Here is an 18,819-nt window from a genome sequence, read left to right on the forward strand (position 1 = left end):
AAAACTGTTAGGCAGCCTGGGTCTCCATGGGATGTGGAGGTTTAAGAAGTGAGAACGAGGGGAGGGGCAGGCCTCACCTTCCAGGTGGCGGTGTTTCTCCGGAAATAGGCGAACATCCTGGTAAACCAGTTATAGATCTCGTTCAGAGTCAGCTGCCTATCCGGAGTTTCCAGAATGGCCTGCAAGCAAGGAAAGGGCAGAGAGACCCTCAGCTTACTCCTGGAGGGTTCAGAGCCCTGTGTTTTTGCCCCTCTCAGAGGAGACCCATTGCAATAGGTATGGACCAGATGGGTGGATGCAGGACCAGAGAGAGGTAGGCTGGGCATCCCAGCAAGGCCAGTGAGCTAAGAGGGGCTGAGGATACTGGGAGCCCAGCTCCAGAGCCTGTGCAAGTGCACGCGGGACACAAGAGCCTCTGCTGGGGTTGGGGGTGAGGGGGAAATAGGGCTCCACATGCCCTATCTGGAAGAAGTGAATGAGCGCCGTTCTTGAAGTGGCTGGGAATTTATCCTTATTTGGGCAAAGTGCACCCTGAGAATGGGAGAGAATGCACACCTATAGGAAGTCCCGGAGAGCAGACACATGTGTCAGAGTATGTCTATGTGTTTATGAATATCATGTGAGCATTAAGAACATGAGGGGTATGGACAGGAGAGAAGGGACAGAGAGGAAGGAGGCTGAGTGTGTGTATGCAGAAATGAGCATGGCACTGTGGATACAGACAGCAAAAATTAATGGGAATATACTCTGAGCTGCAGGCAAAAGACCAGAGGAGAGGGTCCCAGAACCCTCTTGGAGGTATCAACTAGCTTTCCTTCCACACCCCTCCTGCCTTCCACACTTACCTGGCGGATAAGGGAGGCGTAGGTGAAGGGGGGCCTGACATCAGCATTTTTGTAGAATTCATGATTCTGGGCCAGCTCTGGGGGAGACAGGCAGAAGGTGAGGCAGCCAGACCGGGGACCTGCCTGGGGGAGGGAACACCCCTCCTTCCACAGCAGCCTCACCTGAGGAGATGGGGGAACAGAATTTGTCGCTGCTTCTCCGGCGAGCAGGGCCCCCGCTATGCAAAGATGCAGAGCCCAGGCCAGGGGGTCGCAGGGGTGTGACAGGGGCAGCCGCTGAAGTTGGGGGGTGCACGAGGCCATCTGGGAATGAGTCTGCAGAGATGGTCACCTTGGAGAAAGAGGAGGAGTGAGGAACTGGGTTCAGTGGTTAGTAATGGGGAAGGGCCCAGGGCATGCAGGGACGCGGGGGCACTCACTGGCTGGCTGAAGGGCTTGGGCTCTGAAGGCCGCATGTGCAGATGGGCCATCATGGCCTGCAACCGCTCACTCTCCTTGGCAAGCTGTGAAAGACACAGGCAAAGAGGGGCATTGTAAAGGAAGGCAATGGGTCCTTATCCCTACATGCCATCTTCACCAGAGTACTCCCCCAGAAAGCCTCGACACTCACGCACACTCTCTCACATACACACACTCATATACACTCTCTCTCTTACACACACACTCACACCCATACAGACACATTCACATGTGCACCACATACACATTCACACATACAATTACACACATATACTCTTACACACAATCACATGCACACTCATTCTCTCTCCGTCACACACACGCACGCACGCATGCACGCACACAGAGGTGCCTGCTCCCTGTGTCTCACTTCTGAAAACTTTCTTTGTCCCTCTGAACCTCCACACCTTCAGGGTCGGGATGTTGACACCCTGTCCCGGCTCAGACTTTACCACTCTTACACACGGGCACCCTTCTTCCCATCAGCAATGTGCTCTTTCTCCCCAGGGAAGGCAGAATCTGTGGCCGAACACCACCCCACGGCCTGCCTGGTTCACTACTGAAAAGGTACGTGGGAATGGATGAATGATTCACTTCCTCCATTCATAAATCTGACGCATCTTTTACAACTACCCTCTTCACAGGGCGCCCTGTTAGGAGCCAGGTTAAACGTGGCTGGCTGACTGACTACTAAGGACTCCACACAGGAGCCAGGGTATCTGGTTCAAATCCCAATTCCTTCATTCGCTGAGTGGCCACTTGAAAGGTACCATGCTCTGTGCATGTGTCACTGGGGACGGTGTTAGTGCAGGCATGGCGGGCTGCTCTGAGGACTCCTTGAGCTACCTAGATGGCTGGGGGAGCACGGCACGAAGCAGGTCTGTACACAGCCACTCACCCAGCCTTGTATTTACGTAGCATATAAAGCACATAGCCTCAAACAACTCACCGGTCCTCACCCCACACTATGCTAACTAAGACCCAGAGAATGTAAGATGTTGGCTCTGACCACAGGACCCTCACAGGACACTGCCTGCCCTGATGGGCAAAACTGTGTGGCTCTCCCAGCACACCCGTGGGTCACACCTGGATCTCCAGCTGTTGGACCACCTGCATCTGCACGCGGCATTGGGCTGTGCTCCGGTCATCCAAAGCGTGTTCTGTGTTGAGGTGTCTTAGAGAGGAGGAGAGCAGGGGAGAGAGTGAGCCCTGGGCTGTCTTACTTCACCTCTGCCACCCATCCTCCACCCCGACTCTGTCAGCCAGGCCTCAGCCAGAAAAGCAGACAGAATAAGAGAAACGAAGAGAAAGGGTGGAACAAAGCGGGGGGGGGGGGGGGGGAGCAATTGAGGAAGCTTTCTCCTCAGCCTCCTTTGATGTCTTAGCTAAAACCGGGCTACAGAGAGATCTAATTGCAAATGAACTAATTAAGTAAACCTCTGACGAAGCGTGAAAACAATTTGTTTGACCCTGATGCAGCAAGGGTCCGGGAGACAGCGGAGTTAATCCGTCAGTGACAGAGCTTGGCACTGTGGTGGCGGCTGGCCGCCTGCTGCCAGCCGCCTGTCTGCCTCCCACCCTGCCTGTCCTCGGTTGGCCATCACTCTCCAGGATGCGGCGAGATAGGCTTCCTCCACTGACACCCCTGTTCTGCGGTGGGAGGGTGTTGGGGGGGAGCTGCCAGCAGGAATATGGGGGGCAGGGAAAGCAGGGGAAGAGCTAGGCCACCCTGCAGCTCCACTTGGCTGGGACGTTAGGATTGCAGGTGACAGTGGGAAGGGCTGGGCGACACCTACTTGATAAACTGGCCCAGGTCTTCACACAGGGTCTCACAGCCTGGCCACTTGCATTCTCCATGTCCATAAAGGGGGTGGGAACTGGGGGTCTCCTCGTGGGAGGAGCTGGAAAGGGGTGAAAACATTAGTGATCAGAGCCCGAAGGCCCCTCCTCAGCAACCCTGGGTCCAGCTTTTGTCCTACAGCTGGCTTCCCATTCTGAACACCAGAGGGAGGAGGTAAACTCCTGGGTCCCTGAGCTCCAGCCCTCCCTCCCTCTACTCTTGGGGTTCCAGGCACAACCCAGAGCAGGGCCTGGGCACGTGCTGTGCCCTAGGGCCATCCATACCTGTCTCTCCGAGATGTGAGCACAGTGGGCTGTCCGTTGGGTAAGGGGTGGTGGGAGAGAGGTGGGGAGACCTTGGGGGGGCTGGCAAACGAGGTAGCAGTAGCAGCTGTGCTGGCCAGGTCCAGCCCCTCCTGCCTGACGCTGTCCTCAGCAGGCTGCCCTGGGGCACCCTCACCTTTCCACAGCTGAGGCAGGTCTGTCGGACACACGGCTGCTGCAGGAGAGAGAGGCTGGCTGGTTGGGAGCACAATACACAGAGCCTGTGCCTCACCCAGGGTTTGGTGAAAGCTGCAGGGTTGGGGGCGGGGGTGGGGCATTGCTCACCTTGCGGGAGGGCCTGGAGGGGGCCTGAGGCTTGGCTAGGCTGCAGGCTGACCAGCCCCTGCCTCTGTAGGTTGAGCAAGTGCTGTTGCTGCAACTGTTGCATCTGCAGGAGCTGCTGCTGGAAGGCCAGCTGTTTGTTCCCCAGAGCCTGAGAGGGAGCCCGAGGGGGTGGGCAGAGAGGGGTGCCGTCGGCCTCGGCCGTGCCATCTGGCCCCCATGCCGCCGCCACCCCCTCCCAGGGCCTGTCAGCCCCTGAAGCTGTCGTGGTGGCCTCCGCAGCTGCAGCTTCTCTGCTCCCGGCCCAGCTTCCATAGGGCTGCATGCCTTCTCGCAGTAAACACACGCATGCACGCACGCACGCACACGCGCAAACACACACAGCCAGACCCAGACACGCAGCACGACGCCCTCCCTCCTCCCTCCTCCTCCTCCTTGGCGGCAGCTTCTGCTATCCACACGGCAGCTGTGCGCCTGGGTGGGGGGGGCTCTCATCACAGTGATGGATGAGCCTGTCAGAACTGGGGGCCACTCCCACCTGGAGGAGACCCTTCCCACATGCCCAGAGCCCCCCTTCTTCTAGGGTGGTGGAGACTCTGCACCTCCATCTCATTCTGTTCTGCTTTTCAGACACAGTGCTAAAGAAGGGGATAGGACCTGACCAGCCTCAGCATGGTCTAGAACAGTGGCCAACACCGCCTAGGCTTAAACTCCTGGTTCCCTGAGTACACGGCTCCCCGCCCCTCCCCATTCAGTTCTTCACACAGGCACTGACAGGTCAGGCTGTCAGCAAGTTTTCTGAGTCCAGAGAGCCAATCATGTCCTGGATGTCTGAGAGGCCAGGTATCTCTGCCTGCCTGCCCTGGGGAGTGGCCTGGTATGTATTAGGGGCGGCAATTCATTGAGACAAGAGGATAAAGAGCATAGATTCAAACACCGATCTTAGCAGCTGAAAGCACACTGGAAGAGAGGCAGGGGCGGGGAGGGCCTGGTAACCATCAGAGCAGCACTCTGGGAAGGGGCACCCTGAAGTGAGGCCACAGTTTAGTCAAGAAGGAGACAAGTCTGGGACACCAGGCACCTGCTGTAACCCCTCAGGATGTGCTGTGGCAGGAGGTAAAGCAGACGCTGGGCTGGGGAGCTATGAGAATAAGCTGGTGAGGGCTGCACAAGGCATCGGGAGACAGGGCAGGCTAAGATGCAGGAGGTAGGCACACTGCTGAGGGTCCTCTGCATGGGACAGCTGGCTCACTAAGGGACAGGGTGAGCAGCAAGATGGTAGGACATGAGTCTGTTGGATATAAGCGAAGACCATCAGACATATCTGGTGATTCCACACATAGGGACACACAATTTGAGGCAAGCAGAGAAAGAATGGGTACAAGGAGTTGGAGGCAAGTGAATGTCCACCCCTAACTTCTTCCTTGAACCTCCCCTCCCAATGTTTTCCTGGTTTTCCAACTCTTCCCACAAGGCCAGTTTTCTTTATCAGACTGAAGAAGGCTGGTTGCCAGTGTTGGGACTAGAGAATGCAGGGGATATCTGGGCACAGCTCTACAGCCACTCACCTCCTTGGGCTGCTGTTTCCCAGCCTGCTGCTGGGTGAGGAGCTGCAGATGGAGTTGCTCTTGCTGCTTCTTATAATATTCCTGCAGCTGAAGGAAGAAGAGGGGCAGTTTCCGGAGCTGCTAGCCCTGGAGCTGCCAATCCAGGAGCTGCTAGGTGCAAACCCAGCCCTGCCTGGCCAAGGCTCCCGCAGGCAGGGCAAAAGTGTTCCACAAACATGGCCAGGCAGAGAGAGATGGGACCTCTTCAGTATGTTTCTGAGTGTGTGTTGGGGGTATGGAGGGTATGGTGTTCCATACTTCACCCTGCTCCCCAAGAGTTCTAAAGATAGAAGTGTGGCCAGTATGTGGGACGTAAGGGTGGGAGGTAGCAAAGGATTCTCTGGGCAGTGTTTCTGGTTTCTGCCACAGCAGAGGTCCTCAGTGAGGCTCAGGGAGGGAGTGGGTGCCGCCCTGGGGCTAATCTCACCTGCTGGAGCATGAGTGCCTGTTGCTGCTGCAGCAAGGCCTGCAGCTGAGGGGGTGACAGGATCTGCTGCATCTGCTGAGGGGTGAGCATCTGCTGCGACATCATGGCCACAGACACGGGCACCTGTGGGATGTACCCCACGAGTCAGAGGCCGTCCCCGGTGCATGGCAGAGTGGCTCTCCAATGTGTCTGCCTCTGCCACCTATGGGGCTGTGCCTCTTCTGACTCCACCATGGGCCCAGGCTGGCCTTGAACTCGGGTAGATGCTGTGTTTACAGGCCTGTGTCTCTATACTTTGTTTTATCTGAAGACATTTTCACTCTATAGCCCAGGCTGGCCTTGAACTCTCCTTGTCTTCCAGACACTGTGATCTCAGATGTGAACTACCGACCTCCACAGAGCCTTGTTTCTGGACATATGATTTAACAGTCACCGTCTTCAGGCTACTAGGGGATTAACAACAGTGGTCAGAGGCTAGTGCATAGCAACGGCCTATAAATGGCCATGATCGCAGGATGCATGGTCCCAGGTGTGGGAGACAAGATAGCACCAACAGGCCACTGGGCCACTTCCAGCTCTTAACTTATCACGTTTGAGACTACCAGCAGTGTGAGCCTGCTTCGGAGAGCAGCAGGGAGACAGAGTCAAAAGTACCCTGCCTGCTGGACACGGGATGATGCCTATAATCGTGTGAGTTTGAGCTCAGATCGGAGGACACAGGAAGGTCCAGGCCATTCAGAGCTTACAGTGAGACCCTGTCTTCCCCTGAGCAGCACCTGATTGAGCCCACTCTGGCGTGAGCCCACCTGGCTCGCTCTGAACGCCTGTGTTCGTGGTACGCGTGGCGGCCCAGAGTAGAGGCCCAGAGAGCACACCCTGCTGGGACTGTTCTGGAGTCAGAGCTGCAGTGGACAAAGCACAGCAGCTCAGCAGGCTTAGAGTCACTTGTCCTCTCCGGGATGTCACTGTCCTCAAACACAAAACACAGGCGGAGTCGCTTTCTGCCTACTGGGCCTGTTAGCACTCTCTAGAAGGTGCAGGTGATTCACCTACAAACTAAAATGGTTCAGAGAAAATAACAACGACATATTTTCCCATAGCCCTTCCCTGAGCAGTCAGAGCATGGCAGTTAAGGACATCATATCACACAGTCCTGCAGTGGTGAACAGGTGTTGGGGTGAAACTGTCTGTATCCCCACCGCTCAGTGAGCCCTGCACACACAATACTCTACTATCTCACTCCCATGCTCTGGTGGAGGACCTAGCACATAATAGGTGTAAGTACTTGCTTCCATAGCCGGCCAGCACTTTGAAGACCCCAGGACCTAGGGGGAGGAGGAGAGGGGACTGGCCTATCAGGAAGCAGGGTCAGCAAGCGGGGGCCCTAGGTAGAGACAAGTTAGGTGCTTAAGGGACCCTTCCCTCAACTCCAGCCTGGCCTGTGGGACAGGGGAGGAGGGGTTCTTTCCCTCTCCAATCTAAGGCCTCAGCCCCGAGCTACCCCTTAAGCCAGAGATTAGAAAATCCCCCCAAAGAGGAGCAAGCAGAGAGTTGCAGCTGATGCAGGGGTCCCCCCACAAATGATCTCTATCCCTGATTCTCCTCCCACCCACAGCCAGCAGCTGGGTTCCACTCCTGAGCTTGCCCCAGTACTCAGTCTAGATCTGTGTGAAGGAAGGGGGACAATCAGGCTTTTAGTCACAGACATGACCCTTGTTGAAGCCTCTGTGTGTGTGGGGGGGGCGGCAGCTTGTGGGCTTTTGTTTTCAGGTCCCTTTTTACCCAGAAGGGACTCGGATGGGTCGGACAGCTGTGACAGCACTGGGACCCGAGCTCCTGTCCCATCACAGGCTGGCAGACAGCAGCTGGGCTAGTCCACCTTGAAGGGGCCATGGGACTGAGATCTCAGGGGGATTGCCTTCTTTGAAGCTTTAACCCCAAGGCTGGGGCTGGGACTCTGTTGGTAAGACACTTTCCTAGCATGCAAAAGCCCTGGGGCTGAACCCCAGCACTGAATAAAATCAGGTGTTGTAGTGCACACCTGTAATTCCCTGGGGCTGAACCCCAGCACTGAATAGAATCAGGTGTAGGAGCGCACCTGTAATTCCCTGGGGCTGAACCCCAGCACTGAATAGAATCAGGTGTTGTAGTGCACACCTGTAATTCCCTGGGGCTGAACCCCAGCACTGAATAGAATCAGGTGTAGGAGCGCACCTGTAATTCCCTGGGGCTGAACCCCAGCACTGAATAGAATCAGGTGTTGTAGTGCACACCTGTAATTCCCTGGGGCTGAACCCCAGCACTGAATAGAATCAGGTGTAGTAGTGCACACCTGTAATTCCCTGGGGCTGAACCCCAGCACTGAATAGAATCAGGTGTAGGAGCGCACCTGTAATTCCCTGGGGCTGAACCCCAGCACTGAATAGAATCAGGTGTAGTAGTGCACACCTGTAATTCCCTGGGGCTGAACCCCAGCACTGAATAGAATCAGGTGTAGGAGCGCACCTGTAATTCCCTGGGGCTGAACCCCAGCACTGAATAGAATCAGGTGTTGTAGTGCACACCTGTAATTCCCTGGGGCTGAACCCCAGCACTGAATAGAATCAGGTGTAGGAGCGCACCTGTAATTCCCTGGGGCTGAACCCCAGCACTGAATAGAATCAGGTGTTGTAGTGCACACCTGTAATTCCCTGGGGCTGAACCCCAGCACTAATAAAATCAGGTGTAGGAGCGCACCTGTAATTCCCTGGGGCTGAACCCCAGCACTGAATAGAATCAGGTGTAGTAGTGCACACCTGTAATTCCCTGGGGCTGAACCCCAGCACTGAATAGAATCAGGTGTTGTAGTGCACACCTGTAATTCCCTGGGGCTGAACCCCAGCACTGAATAGAATCAGGTGTAGTAGTGCACACCTGTAATTCCCTGGGACTGAACCCCAGCACTGAATAGAATCAGGTGTAGTAGTGCACACCTGTAATTCCCTGGGGCTGAACCCCAGCACTGAATAGAATCAGGTGTAGTAGTGCACACCTGTAATTCCCTGGGACTGAACCCCAGCACTGAATAGAATCAGGTGTAGTAGTGCACACCTGTAATTCCCTGGGGCTGAACCCCAGCACTGAATAGAATCAGGTGTTGTAGTGCACACCTGTAATTCCCTGGGGCTGAACCCCAGCACTGAATAGAATCAGGTGTTGTAGTGCACACCTGTAATTCCCTGGGGCTGAACCCCAGCACTGAATAGAATCAGGTGTAGTAGTGCACACCTGTAATTCCCTGGGGCTGAACCCCAGCACTGAATAGAATCAGGTGTAGTAGTGCACACCTGTAATTCCCTGGGGCTGAACCCCAGCACTAATAAAATCAGGTGTAGGAGCGCACCTGTAATTCCCTGGGGCTGAACCCCAGCACTGAATAGAATCAGGTGTAGGAGCGCACCTGTAATTCCCTGGGGCTGAACCCCAGCACTAATAAAATCAGGTGTAGTAGCGCACACCTACAATGCCAAACACTGGAAAGCTGGGGGCAGGAGACTCAAGAGCTCAAGGCTATCTTCGACTGTATGTTGATTTGAGGACAGCTTGGGATCCAGGAAACACTGATGCAGACTGGAAAACTAATAATAATATAATTAGAATAAGAAGAAACTTAGCCAGGCAGTAGTGGTGGTGGTATGTGGCTTTAATCCCAGCACTCAAGAGGCAGAGGCAGGCGGATCTCTAAGTTCAAGACCAGACTGGTTTACAAAGCAAGTTCCAGAAGAGCCAGGGCTACACAGAGAAACCCTGCCTGGAAAAACCAGAAGAGGACGAGGAAGAAACATCACCTCACGAAGGTTCTCTGTAAGGCTGCTGAGATGTCAAGACCTGCAGGCTGAGGGACCTAGGGCTGGGCTCAGTGGAACATGGCCCTGTGCCTCCTGGTGGATGCCCAGAAGCAGTGGGGTGGCAGCTTAGAGAATTCAGGTGGAAGGACCCAACACGGAGCACCCATGGATGCCCTTCTCTTCCTCTTCTTAGGGCAGCGCCAGCTGAGAGGTTGGCACATCTCCAGCCCTGAGTTCGAGTTGGGTGACCTCAGTTCTTAGTACCCAGGTCTAAAGGCATGCACCACCACTGCTCAGTTTATTCTTTTTAAAAATTAATATAATCTTCTTGTTATTATTATTATTATTGTGTGTGTGTGTGTTTGTGTGTGTGCGCGCATGTGTGTGCACGCACGTGCGTATACGATCTCCACAAAGGACAACTTCTGGGTGCTGATTCTCTTTCTGTGGGTCCTGGGGCTTGAACTCAGGTCACCAGGCTTGTGTGTCAAGCACTTCACACACTGAGTTGTCTCGCTGGTCCTCATCACTGCTCTTTGAAAAAGCTAAGCATCGTTGTCCCCGTCTGGCCCTGGGATCTGAACATCATCCCTTCTCAGCCTCACACTGCAGAAAATGAAGATGCTGCTGCCTGAGCCGGTACCAAGCAGGTGGCTAAGCCCTCAAGCATGTTTTCTCCCCCTGAAGGTCAGAGAAACCACTGAAAAGTGTACATCAGCTCCATCTAGACAGTGGAGGTCAGACAATCCACCCCAATCCAGAAAGGACACCAGCAGAGTGGAGCAGAAAGGACATCCTAGAGGTCACCTAGGACAACTCACCAGATCACTTGTTCCCACCACAGCAGGAAGTGAACAAGAGCCAGGAGAGAGGGCAGGCAGACACACCCCAAGGACCCTTCTGGGCACCAGGATGTGAATGACTGACAGATACAGCAAAGGACATTGCCTATCCCTCCTTGGGGCTTTCTGGCTTGGAGGCGGGGAATGGGAGCGATGACCCTAGAAGGCGTTTCTGGCCCCCATGCCTCCTGTGAGTTGGCTGAGCAGCTGGCTGCAGAAGCCTCCGTGGGGACCCAGATGGACCTCACCCTGCGTACTGATCTCCAGGTGGCCAGCCACACGGAGCCAAAACAGAATCGGTGAGATGGCTTGGCCCAGCGATCACCGGGCCCGTCTTGGGGTTCTGAAAAGTGAGCGGAGGTGCCCTGATGGTGCCCCCGCACTCACTGGACAAGGGAGTGTCAGTATGGACACTGGGCAGCTGGGAGGCTCAACAGCTGAGAATCCCTGTCTAGAGATCGGCCCCGAAGCTAGATGATCAATAGTGCCACGGCAGGGAGGACGGCTGAATGCCAGCTACACTCAGGTCCCAGCCCTCCCCCCACTTCGAATGCGGAGTACTGGGCGCAGCTACACTCAGGTCCCAGCCCTCCCCCCACTTCGAATGCGGAGTACTGGGAGCGGTGGCCTGACTAGGAGGAAGCGAGGCAGGGCTGCCATGGAGGAAAAGTAGCTAGGGGCTGAGGGTTGTGATGGATCCAAACTCAACTCCTGAAGGACAGACTCTGGGGTGCCTGGTAGGCGGGAGTAGTGTGTAGCATCAGGCACCCCTTGCTAGGGACCAGAAGAACCTCAGCTAATTCTGTATTGAAGCTGAGTGAGATGGCAGTGGTGGCCAGGAATGGGGTCTAGTGCCTGTGATGCCAGCATATGGAGGTGAGGCAGAAGAATTACCTCGAGTTTGAGGTCAGCCTGGGCAAAATAGTAAATTCTGGGCCAATCAGGACTACAGTATAACGCCCTGTTTGAAAGAATAAAGCAGGGATGGGAAGGAGGGCAGGGATGTAGCTTAGGGTAGGAACTTGTCCAACGCACAGAGTCGTGGGTTTAACTCCTGGCTCTCCATAAACCAGGTGCGTGCCTGCGATTCTAGGTGGAGACCGAAGGGTCAGAAGTTCAAGGTCATCTTCACCTACATCACACAGAGAACTGGAGGCTAGCCCAGGCTACAGGAGACCCTATCTCAAACAAAACAAAGAGAAACAAAACCTTCGTAAAATACAAAGCCAAAGAAAAGGCACAGCTTCTAGAATTGTGGAGATGAGAAAGCAGCAAACCTGGCCCTGACTAGCTCCTCCAGATTCCTTCCTGGCTGCCTGCTCGCCTCCTGCGACTGATCTCTATAGTGATGGGCACTCCTCGAGCTCAATATGGTCTGGAAGCCCACTGAGGCTAGCTGCAGGAAGATGGTAAAAGAAGCTGTAGGTGAGGGACAAGTGACCTGTCCAGGAGCAGAATGTGCCCATGGGACCCCAACAGCTTCCCTTCACTACCAAGTCACTCAAGTCCCAAATCCACAGCACCTACTTTCTGGTTGGAGGCCCAGCCTTCGTCCTCCCATTTCTTCACTATCCCTAGGCCCTACCTGAGGACAGAGTTCCCACCATCCCCACTCAGAAACAGCAAAGATGGGGCGGGGTAGCACAGAAGACAGACCTGGCTGCAGGAGAAGGGACTGGGGAGAAGCTCAGCCCAGCCGTGTCCCTGGGACTCCAGGGACTTGAGTGGCACTGGTACTGAGGCACCACATGGAGCAGAGTTCTGAAGCCAGTCCTCTGGGCTCAGCCCGGTCTCTGCTCTTATGTGGAGGGTGTTGCGGTCGGTTTTAACTGTCAATTCGACACAGCCTAGAATCACTAGAGAAGAGAGAGTGTCTGGTTCAGGTTGGCTTGTGGGAATGCCTGTAGGAGGTTGTCTTGATTACATTAATTGATGGGTGGGGGTGGGGGGTGGGGAGGTGGGACCTAGCCCGAAAGTGAGTGACATGTTGGCACCATTCCCTGGACTGTAGAAGAGCAGAGAAGAAAGCTGACACTAGGCACACATGCGTTCTTTCTCTCTGCTCTGGGATGTGCTGTGCCTGGCCACCATGAATGAGCTACTGCCTCCATGTCCCTGCAATGACGGAACATAAAGTGGGCCAAACAAACCCGTCCTTCCCTAAGCTGGCTTTTTTCAGGGCCTTTTATCAAAGCGACAGAAATTAGGGCATGAACTGACTTTGACTAGTTAGCTAGATACTCTGTCTCAGCCTCGGCTTCCTCATTCGCAAATGGATTAATAATAGCAGATGTCCCATGGGCGTGAGGACAGAGTGCCGGATACTTGTACAGGGCCAGCCTTGGATAAGCACTCTGAATCCAGGCTGGTAGGGGGCGGGCTTGAGAAGACCTGGAGTTTGATCTTCCAAACCCACTCCTGGGACCAGCCAGTGTAACCTGACTGCTCAGCTCCAGGCCACTGAGACTGTCTCTGAGGAGGTGGTGATAATTCTGAAGCTATCTTGGGGATGACATGTGAGGTTATCCTCTGGCCTCCACAAGCACATACACAAATGTGCACACAAGCACGAACACACGTGCACAGACATGAACAAAAAGAAGGACTTGATAGCTGCTGAGCAGGTGAGGAAGCTGACCCCGGGCAGCGAGGAAGCAAAGAGGGGGCCATCTTTTCTCTGCTGGAGCCCGAGGCAGCTCTCTTTGGCAGGGGAAGGCATCCTAAGGAAGTGACCTTGAGATAACCATCCCAGCACCCAGCTGGAAAGTCCCCTAATGCTGCTTCTCTTCCAAGGCCACCCAACTCCTCCTGCCCTGCTGGGGTTGGAGTTCACCTGGCGGTTTCCATTTGTATGTGTGTGGAGGGGGGGGGGGCTACCTGCCCCACAGCTCTCACCCCCTGTTTACAAGGAGGTGCCAGGCCAGGTCAGCAAGGGGAGGGCAGATACAGACCTGGAGACCATCCATGAGGAGGTCTCTCACCCTCAGCAAGAACTGTCTCCCCTTGAGATCTCCCTCCCTCCCTCTCTCCCTCCCCTGCTGCCTTTCCAGACTTTGTCCTCCCCCATCCCAGCCACAACCCTTAGCCAGTTCCTCACTTGGGAGAACTCTCAGGTTGCTTAGATTGCTCTGAGGCCACTGATGGTCATGGCTGCACAGCTGTCTGGCACCCTGAACTTTTTAAAAGCACTTTCCAAACATATGCTTAAAAAAAAAGCATGAATAACTTGTCTGTAAGTACAGAACCTCTCCAGGACCACTGGCTGGGTCCTGGGTCCTGCAAGCACCCTGAGCCTGTCTCATGTCCCTGTTCCTCTGGGTTCCCTCGGGCACAGGGGCTCAGGGACAGCTCCACATGGTTCACACCATTCCCCTCAAACTTCCTTTCAGAGCCTGGCTTAATCCCGTCCTCTATCCTCCGTCCCAGCCTCCCTCCCTGCCGCAGCAGGGAGGGGGCTCTGGTGGCAGGGAGGAAGCGGCTGGCCAGAGTAGTGACCCACGGGGACCCAGACTGCAATTCTCCCAAGTTCTCTTTGACACAAAAGGGTAAACAGAAGGCCAGGCTTCCCCACTGCCTCCTGCTCCCCTCCCCCTCCAGCCAGCCAGATGGGCCGACAGGCTGGGGGGGAGGGGACAAGGGAAAAAAGGGCAGATTGTGCAAAAGAAAACAGAAGAGACAGGGATGGCAAGAGACAGGAAACGGAGAGACTGGGAGAGATAAGGGAGAGGGGAGGCTTAGTGATTCTTCAACTGAGAAGTCTAGGAGGAGCCAAGACCCAGTTTAGGGACCGGGTAGCACGTGGGGAGGGAACCCCAGTGAGTCAGGTCCAGAGAGAGGTGCAGACAAAGAAGCTAGGCAGACTCAGACCTGGCCGATCAGGTGGAGACAGGGGAGGTGTTGGTGCCTGGGCCCCACCCTACAGTGAGTGACAGTACTTCTTTCAGGAACGTGGGGGCTAGGTATGGGTCTGAGGGGTCTCTGACTGCTCCCTGGGCCAAGCATACCCCCAAGCCCCTGACCTCCACCCCAGCCCTGCCTCGCATGAGTGGGTGCACCCTCTCACCTGCACTGCAGAGGCCGACTGTTTGCTGTCATTGTTCCCCGGGGAGTTCAGGCTGGAGACTTGCTGCAACAGGAACTGCCGGGCCACCTGGAGAGCCTGTAAGACAGGGGCTGAGTCAGTGTGAGGCCCCAGCGATGCCCTCAGAAGTGGCTGGGAGCGGGGATGAGTGCACGGAAGGGGGTGGGGAGGCCGGGCAGAAAGGCTCATATGGGCTGGGGGAAAGGACGGAGTCACTGAGGTCACGGCAGGATCAGTGCAGATGGCCAGGGCTCACCAGGGATCAGAGTGGTTTTTAGCTGGGACAGCAGATGAAAGGGTCAAGGGTCAAAAGGACTCCAGGTGAAAGTGCAGGAGGGTGAACTCAGGGCAGAATAAGTAGGTGCTTTTTACTGAGCATTCCCGTGCCTGGTGCAGCACTGATTTGTTTGCTTGTTTGTTTTTGAGGCAGCCCATGGCTGCCCTGGAACTCAGAACTCAGCATGCTCAAGACCAGGCTGCCCTGGAACTCAGAACTCAGCATGCTCAAGACCAGGCTGACCTTGAACTTAGAGATCCTTGGTCATCACTCAGGGCTAGAGGCCAAGCTCTTGATCTTCCTTTTAAAAACTGAGTTAGGGCTCATCAGCCTTCTTTCTAGGTGAGGCAGTGAAGCTTCTAGGAGGTTAAATCAGTAACTTGGCCTCAAGATCAACTGACCAGCCCAGGAGGCTTGCTTCTGAGGTTTAAGGAAGGGAGGAGGTGGGTGTCAACCAAGAACTACCTACAGGACCGGCACTGCCATGAAGCTACTAGGGCACACAGTGTGGGTGTGGTGGTGGGGGGGGGGGGGGAGGGAGGCTCAGTGGTCCTGAGGAAACCAATCAGATTTGAAGCAGAGTCTAAATGATCAGAGTCACCACATGAGTGCCTAGCTTGGTGGCCACAGTGACAAAAGACTGGGCAAAGGGGATCCTAGGAATGGGATGGGGAGTGCAGCAATGACTATAGGTGGGTGGTGAAAAGTCTGAAGCGTCAACAGCTCCTCTGGGGTCCAGCCAAGATCTGTCCCTAAGACCTGGAGGTGGATGGAGGTGGTGACAGTGGGGGACCTGTCCAGTCAGTTCCAGGTTCCTCAAAGGCCTCCTAGAGAGCCAGAGCAGATGTATTCAGGCCCTGGAGGCCAGGCTTTGACACCAGGCAGATGTGGGCTGCAATCTCAGCCCTGTAGCTGCCTGGCTGTGACCTTGGGTAAGTCATTCCCCCTCTCAGTGCTAAAACTGGGACACTACCCACTTCAGAATCAGGAGGAGGGATTAAAAGACCAACGCTGGCACCTCGTTGGCATTCAGGAAGCGTATACCCTTTTCTTCTCGATAATTCCCAGGTGGCTCGCTCCTTACCCACTCCCAGCGGCCCACACTTGTTAGATGAAGGTACCCAACTTGGAGCTGGCTCGTACACTGGCACCCACACCTGTTTCTTTCTCACGTGGATTCCATTCCCCCACCCCAGCATCTCTCCGTTCCCCTGCCTCCTCTTCCCAACGCTCAGGCCAAGCCCAGGGCCTCTACACATCCTTAGGCCGCAGCAGTACCGTGGATGTGTGGTGGACACTCAGAGCTTGGCAAACACCCTCTGAGCGCCCACCGTGTACCCAGTGTGACTATATACAGTCCACCTGCAGGGCCCTTCACAGTGTTGACTGGCACAGCTTCCTGGGGCTTCAGTCTAGTTTACCTTAGGACATTGTCTAAATACTCCCTGGTGTATCTATGGGAACGTGTGCTCCTTGGCAGCCCTGTTCCCTATCTGCTCCTCCTTTCGGATGTCCCACACCTCTAGGCATAATCAGGATACTGCCTCTCCGAAGGGTTTTCTTTAGGAAGCAGAAACTGGACCTTCCCGGGCCAAGAGAATTTCAGAAACTCTAGAAAGGAGAGGATGGCAAGGAGGTGGCCAAGGGACCTTAGGAAGACATTCTGGCCTTCGTTGCCCAGCTCTTACTGGCCGCCAGGTCTAGGCATATAGAATGCTTCTTGTCCTCTAAAGGAACACCATGGAAAAGTGGCGGGAGGAGGGGACTAGGCGGTAAGGGGTGTGGTGGAGGCTGACCCCAGAGCTGACCAGCACAGATGATTCAAAAGAGACATTAGTCAGGGGGTGGGGGACAACCCCCCCATGTGGGCGGAACAACAGCAGAGGAAGTTCGGCGGCAGCTGGGGAGAGAGCCTGGCCTAGTCTCTGGGGCTGCAGAGCAGCCAGGGGAGTTGAAATCACTCCTCACCAACTCTCCTACTTTGTGGTTCCCTGGAGCAGGAAATTACAAGATTTACAGGGGTGCGCGGGGGTGGGTGGGTGGTGGTGGTGGTATGACAGGGTCCTACAATCTCATTCCTGAAAGCAACAGACCCTCCGCTCCCCACCTCACCCTTAGGCCAGCTGAGTTAGGTGAGGTGGTTCACCCCTCCCTGTCCCCCAAGGGCTGTCTGTTTCTTCTCTTCCTCCCCACCTCTCCCACCTTCATTATCATGTACAAAATGCCTACTGTGTGCTAAGTCACGCTAGGTGGTAGGTGTCCTGGCCCCAGGTGTTCAACTGCTGGGAGCAGGAGTTCTCTGAAGAGCCTGCGCAGGAAGCAGGGAACTGGATTATCAAAACCACCCCTGGCCCATAGAAGGCCCTCCACTGCTGTGGGGCTCTGAGCAGGCCTCCCAGAGAAGGCGGCATGGGGGCACCAGAAACCTGGAGTCCTGAAGGGTCTGCTCATCAAGCAGATGAGGAAGAGGAGGAGGTGCTCCTATACAGTGTGGCAGCACACCTGAGGTGACTGTGGCAGGGGCAGGAGGACTTGAAATAATTCCCAGGTCAGTAGAAAGCTGGACTGTGCTGGGGAAGGCAACAAGAAGGGCTGGAGACTGGCTGCGGGGCCCTGAAGCTGCGCACCTCCTCTCCGGCACCTCACTCATTCACTGCCTCCTCCCTTCTTCCCACAGGGTCCTGGCCTGGAGGGCTGGGAAGCCTACGGGGACAAAGCAAGTTCCTTTCTCATACTTGCCTAGAGCATGCCTTGACCCATCTCGTATCACCTAATGAGTATGCAGTAGGTGCCAAATGATGAGTGTGGATAAACTCCAGGACCGTGGTCTAAGCTCCCTCCTCAAATGGCCATGGCAGGTCACATGGCACTCAGTGGGCAATAACTGCTGTTCAAGCACCTGGCTGAGGATGGCGTATCACCTGGGAGCCTCAGGCGTCCCCCAAGCTAAGCTGTCTTCGTGTAGCCGTTTTTTGATGTAGGTGGGTCTTCTTTCTATGTGTTGCTTTCATTGGTTAATTAATAAAGAAACTGCTTGGCCTGATAGGTCAGAACATAGGTGGGTGGAGTAGACAGAACAGAATTCTGGGAAGAAGGGAAGTGAGTCAGTCACCATGCTTCTCCTACCCAAGACAGACAGTGGTTAGAATCTTTCCAGTAAGCCACCACTTCGTGGTGCTACACATATTAATAGAAATGGGTTAATCAAGATGTGAGAGTTAGCCAATAAGAGGCTGGAACTAATGGGCCAGGCAGTGTTTAAAAGAATACAATTTGTGTGTTGTTATTTTGGGGCATAAGCTAGCCAGGTGGCTGGAAGCCGGGCGGCAGGAACACAGCCCGCTGTTCCTTCTACGTTTGCCCAACAAAACTTCTTTTGAGCTTCATCCGTCAGTGTAAAGCACCACAAGGGCCAATGTCTTCTGTCCCTGCCACTGAGGGTCAAAGAAACCACTGGACCCATAGCCTCTGAGACACGGAAACAACAGGCCCTGACCTCATAGCCCAGCTCACCTCCTTCAGTGATGCTGCCCAAACTGGAGCCACCCAGTGTGTGTGTGTGTGTGTGTGTGTGTGTGTGCACGTGCGCGCACACACACAGGCACACACAGGTGCCTATGTAGGGATAACAGAGAATAACTTTGAGGAGTCCATTTTCCCCTTTCACCCTCACATGGGTTCTGGGGACTGAACTCAGGAGGGCAGGGTTGGCACAGCAACCACTTTACCCTGGGCCAGGAACCCCTTAAGTGCATGGATGTCAAATTCAGCTGTGAGCTTCCCACCTCCAACACACAGTAGGCATAATCCCTGCACACAAAGTCCATCTCATTCCAGGCTAAGTATGGGAGGCTGGCAGAAGGTGACCCCAAGTTCAAAGGTGTTAACCTGTGAAGGCGCTTCTGCAGTGTCAGGACGGCCAAGAGGTCCACGGGGCCAGGGGCAAAGCCCTTCTGCAGACAGACTATCCAGGAACGTCCCTACACTAAGCTACAGGGCGGGCGTAACT

General features: G+C 55.0%; 1 protein-coding gene across 2 annotated transcripts in view; it reads right to left on the minus strand.

Annotated features, from left to right (window-relative positions):
- The window catches only part of Foxp4 (forkhead box P4), a 55,474-nt gene that overhangs the window by 7,819 nt on the left and 28,836 nt on the right, over window positions 1–18,819 (minus strand). Inside the window, exons 3-13 of one of the 2 annotated variants that reach the window (XM_075980908.1) lie at window positions 14,516–14,611; window positions 5,784–5,906; window positions 5,318–5,404; window positions 3,753–3,900; window positions 3,429–3,639; window positions 3,101–3,205; window positions 2,391–2,478; window positions 1,265–1,348; window positions 1,008–1,176; window positions 846–922; window positions 78–179 (exon numbers count right to left, since the gene is read on the minus strand). In XM_075980908.1, the coding sequence (XP_075837023.1) occupies window positions 78–179; window positions 846–922; window positions 1,008–1,176; window positions 1,265–1,348; window positions 2,391–2,478; window positions 3,101–3,205; window positions 3,429–3,639; window positions 3,753–3,900; window positions 5,318–5,404; window positions 5,784–5,906; window positions 14,516–14,611 (1,290 nt within the window). Of the gene's footprint in view, window positions 1–77; window positions 180–845; window positions 923–1,007; window positions 1,177–1,264; window positions 1,349–2,390; window positions 2,479–3,100; window positions 3,206–3,428; window positions 3,643–3,752; window positions 3,901–5,317; window positions 5,405–5,783; window positions 5,907–14,515; window positions 14,612–18,819 lie in introns of both variants that reach the window. The other variant, XM_075980907.1, reaches the window with a different exon arrangement.

This window comes from Microtus pennsylvanicus, chromosome 7 (assembly GCF_037038515.1).
Source record: "Microtus pennsylvanicus isolate mMicPen1 chromosome 7, mMicPen1.hap1, whole genome shotgun sequence".
Taxonomy (NCBI): Eukaryota; Metazoa; Chordata; class Mammalia; order Rodentia; family Cricetidae; genus Microtus; species Microtus pennsylvanicus.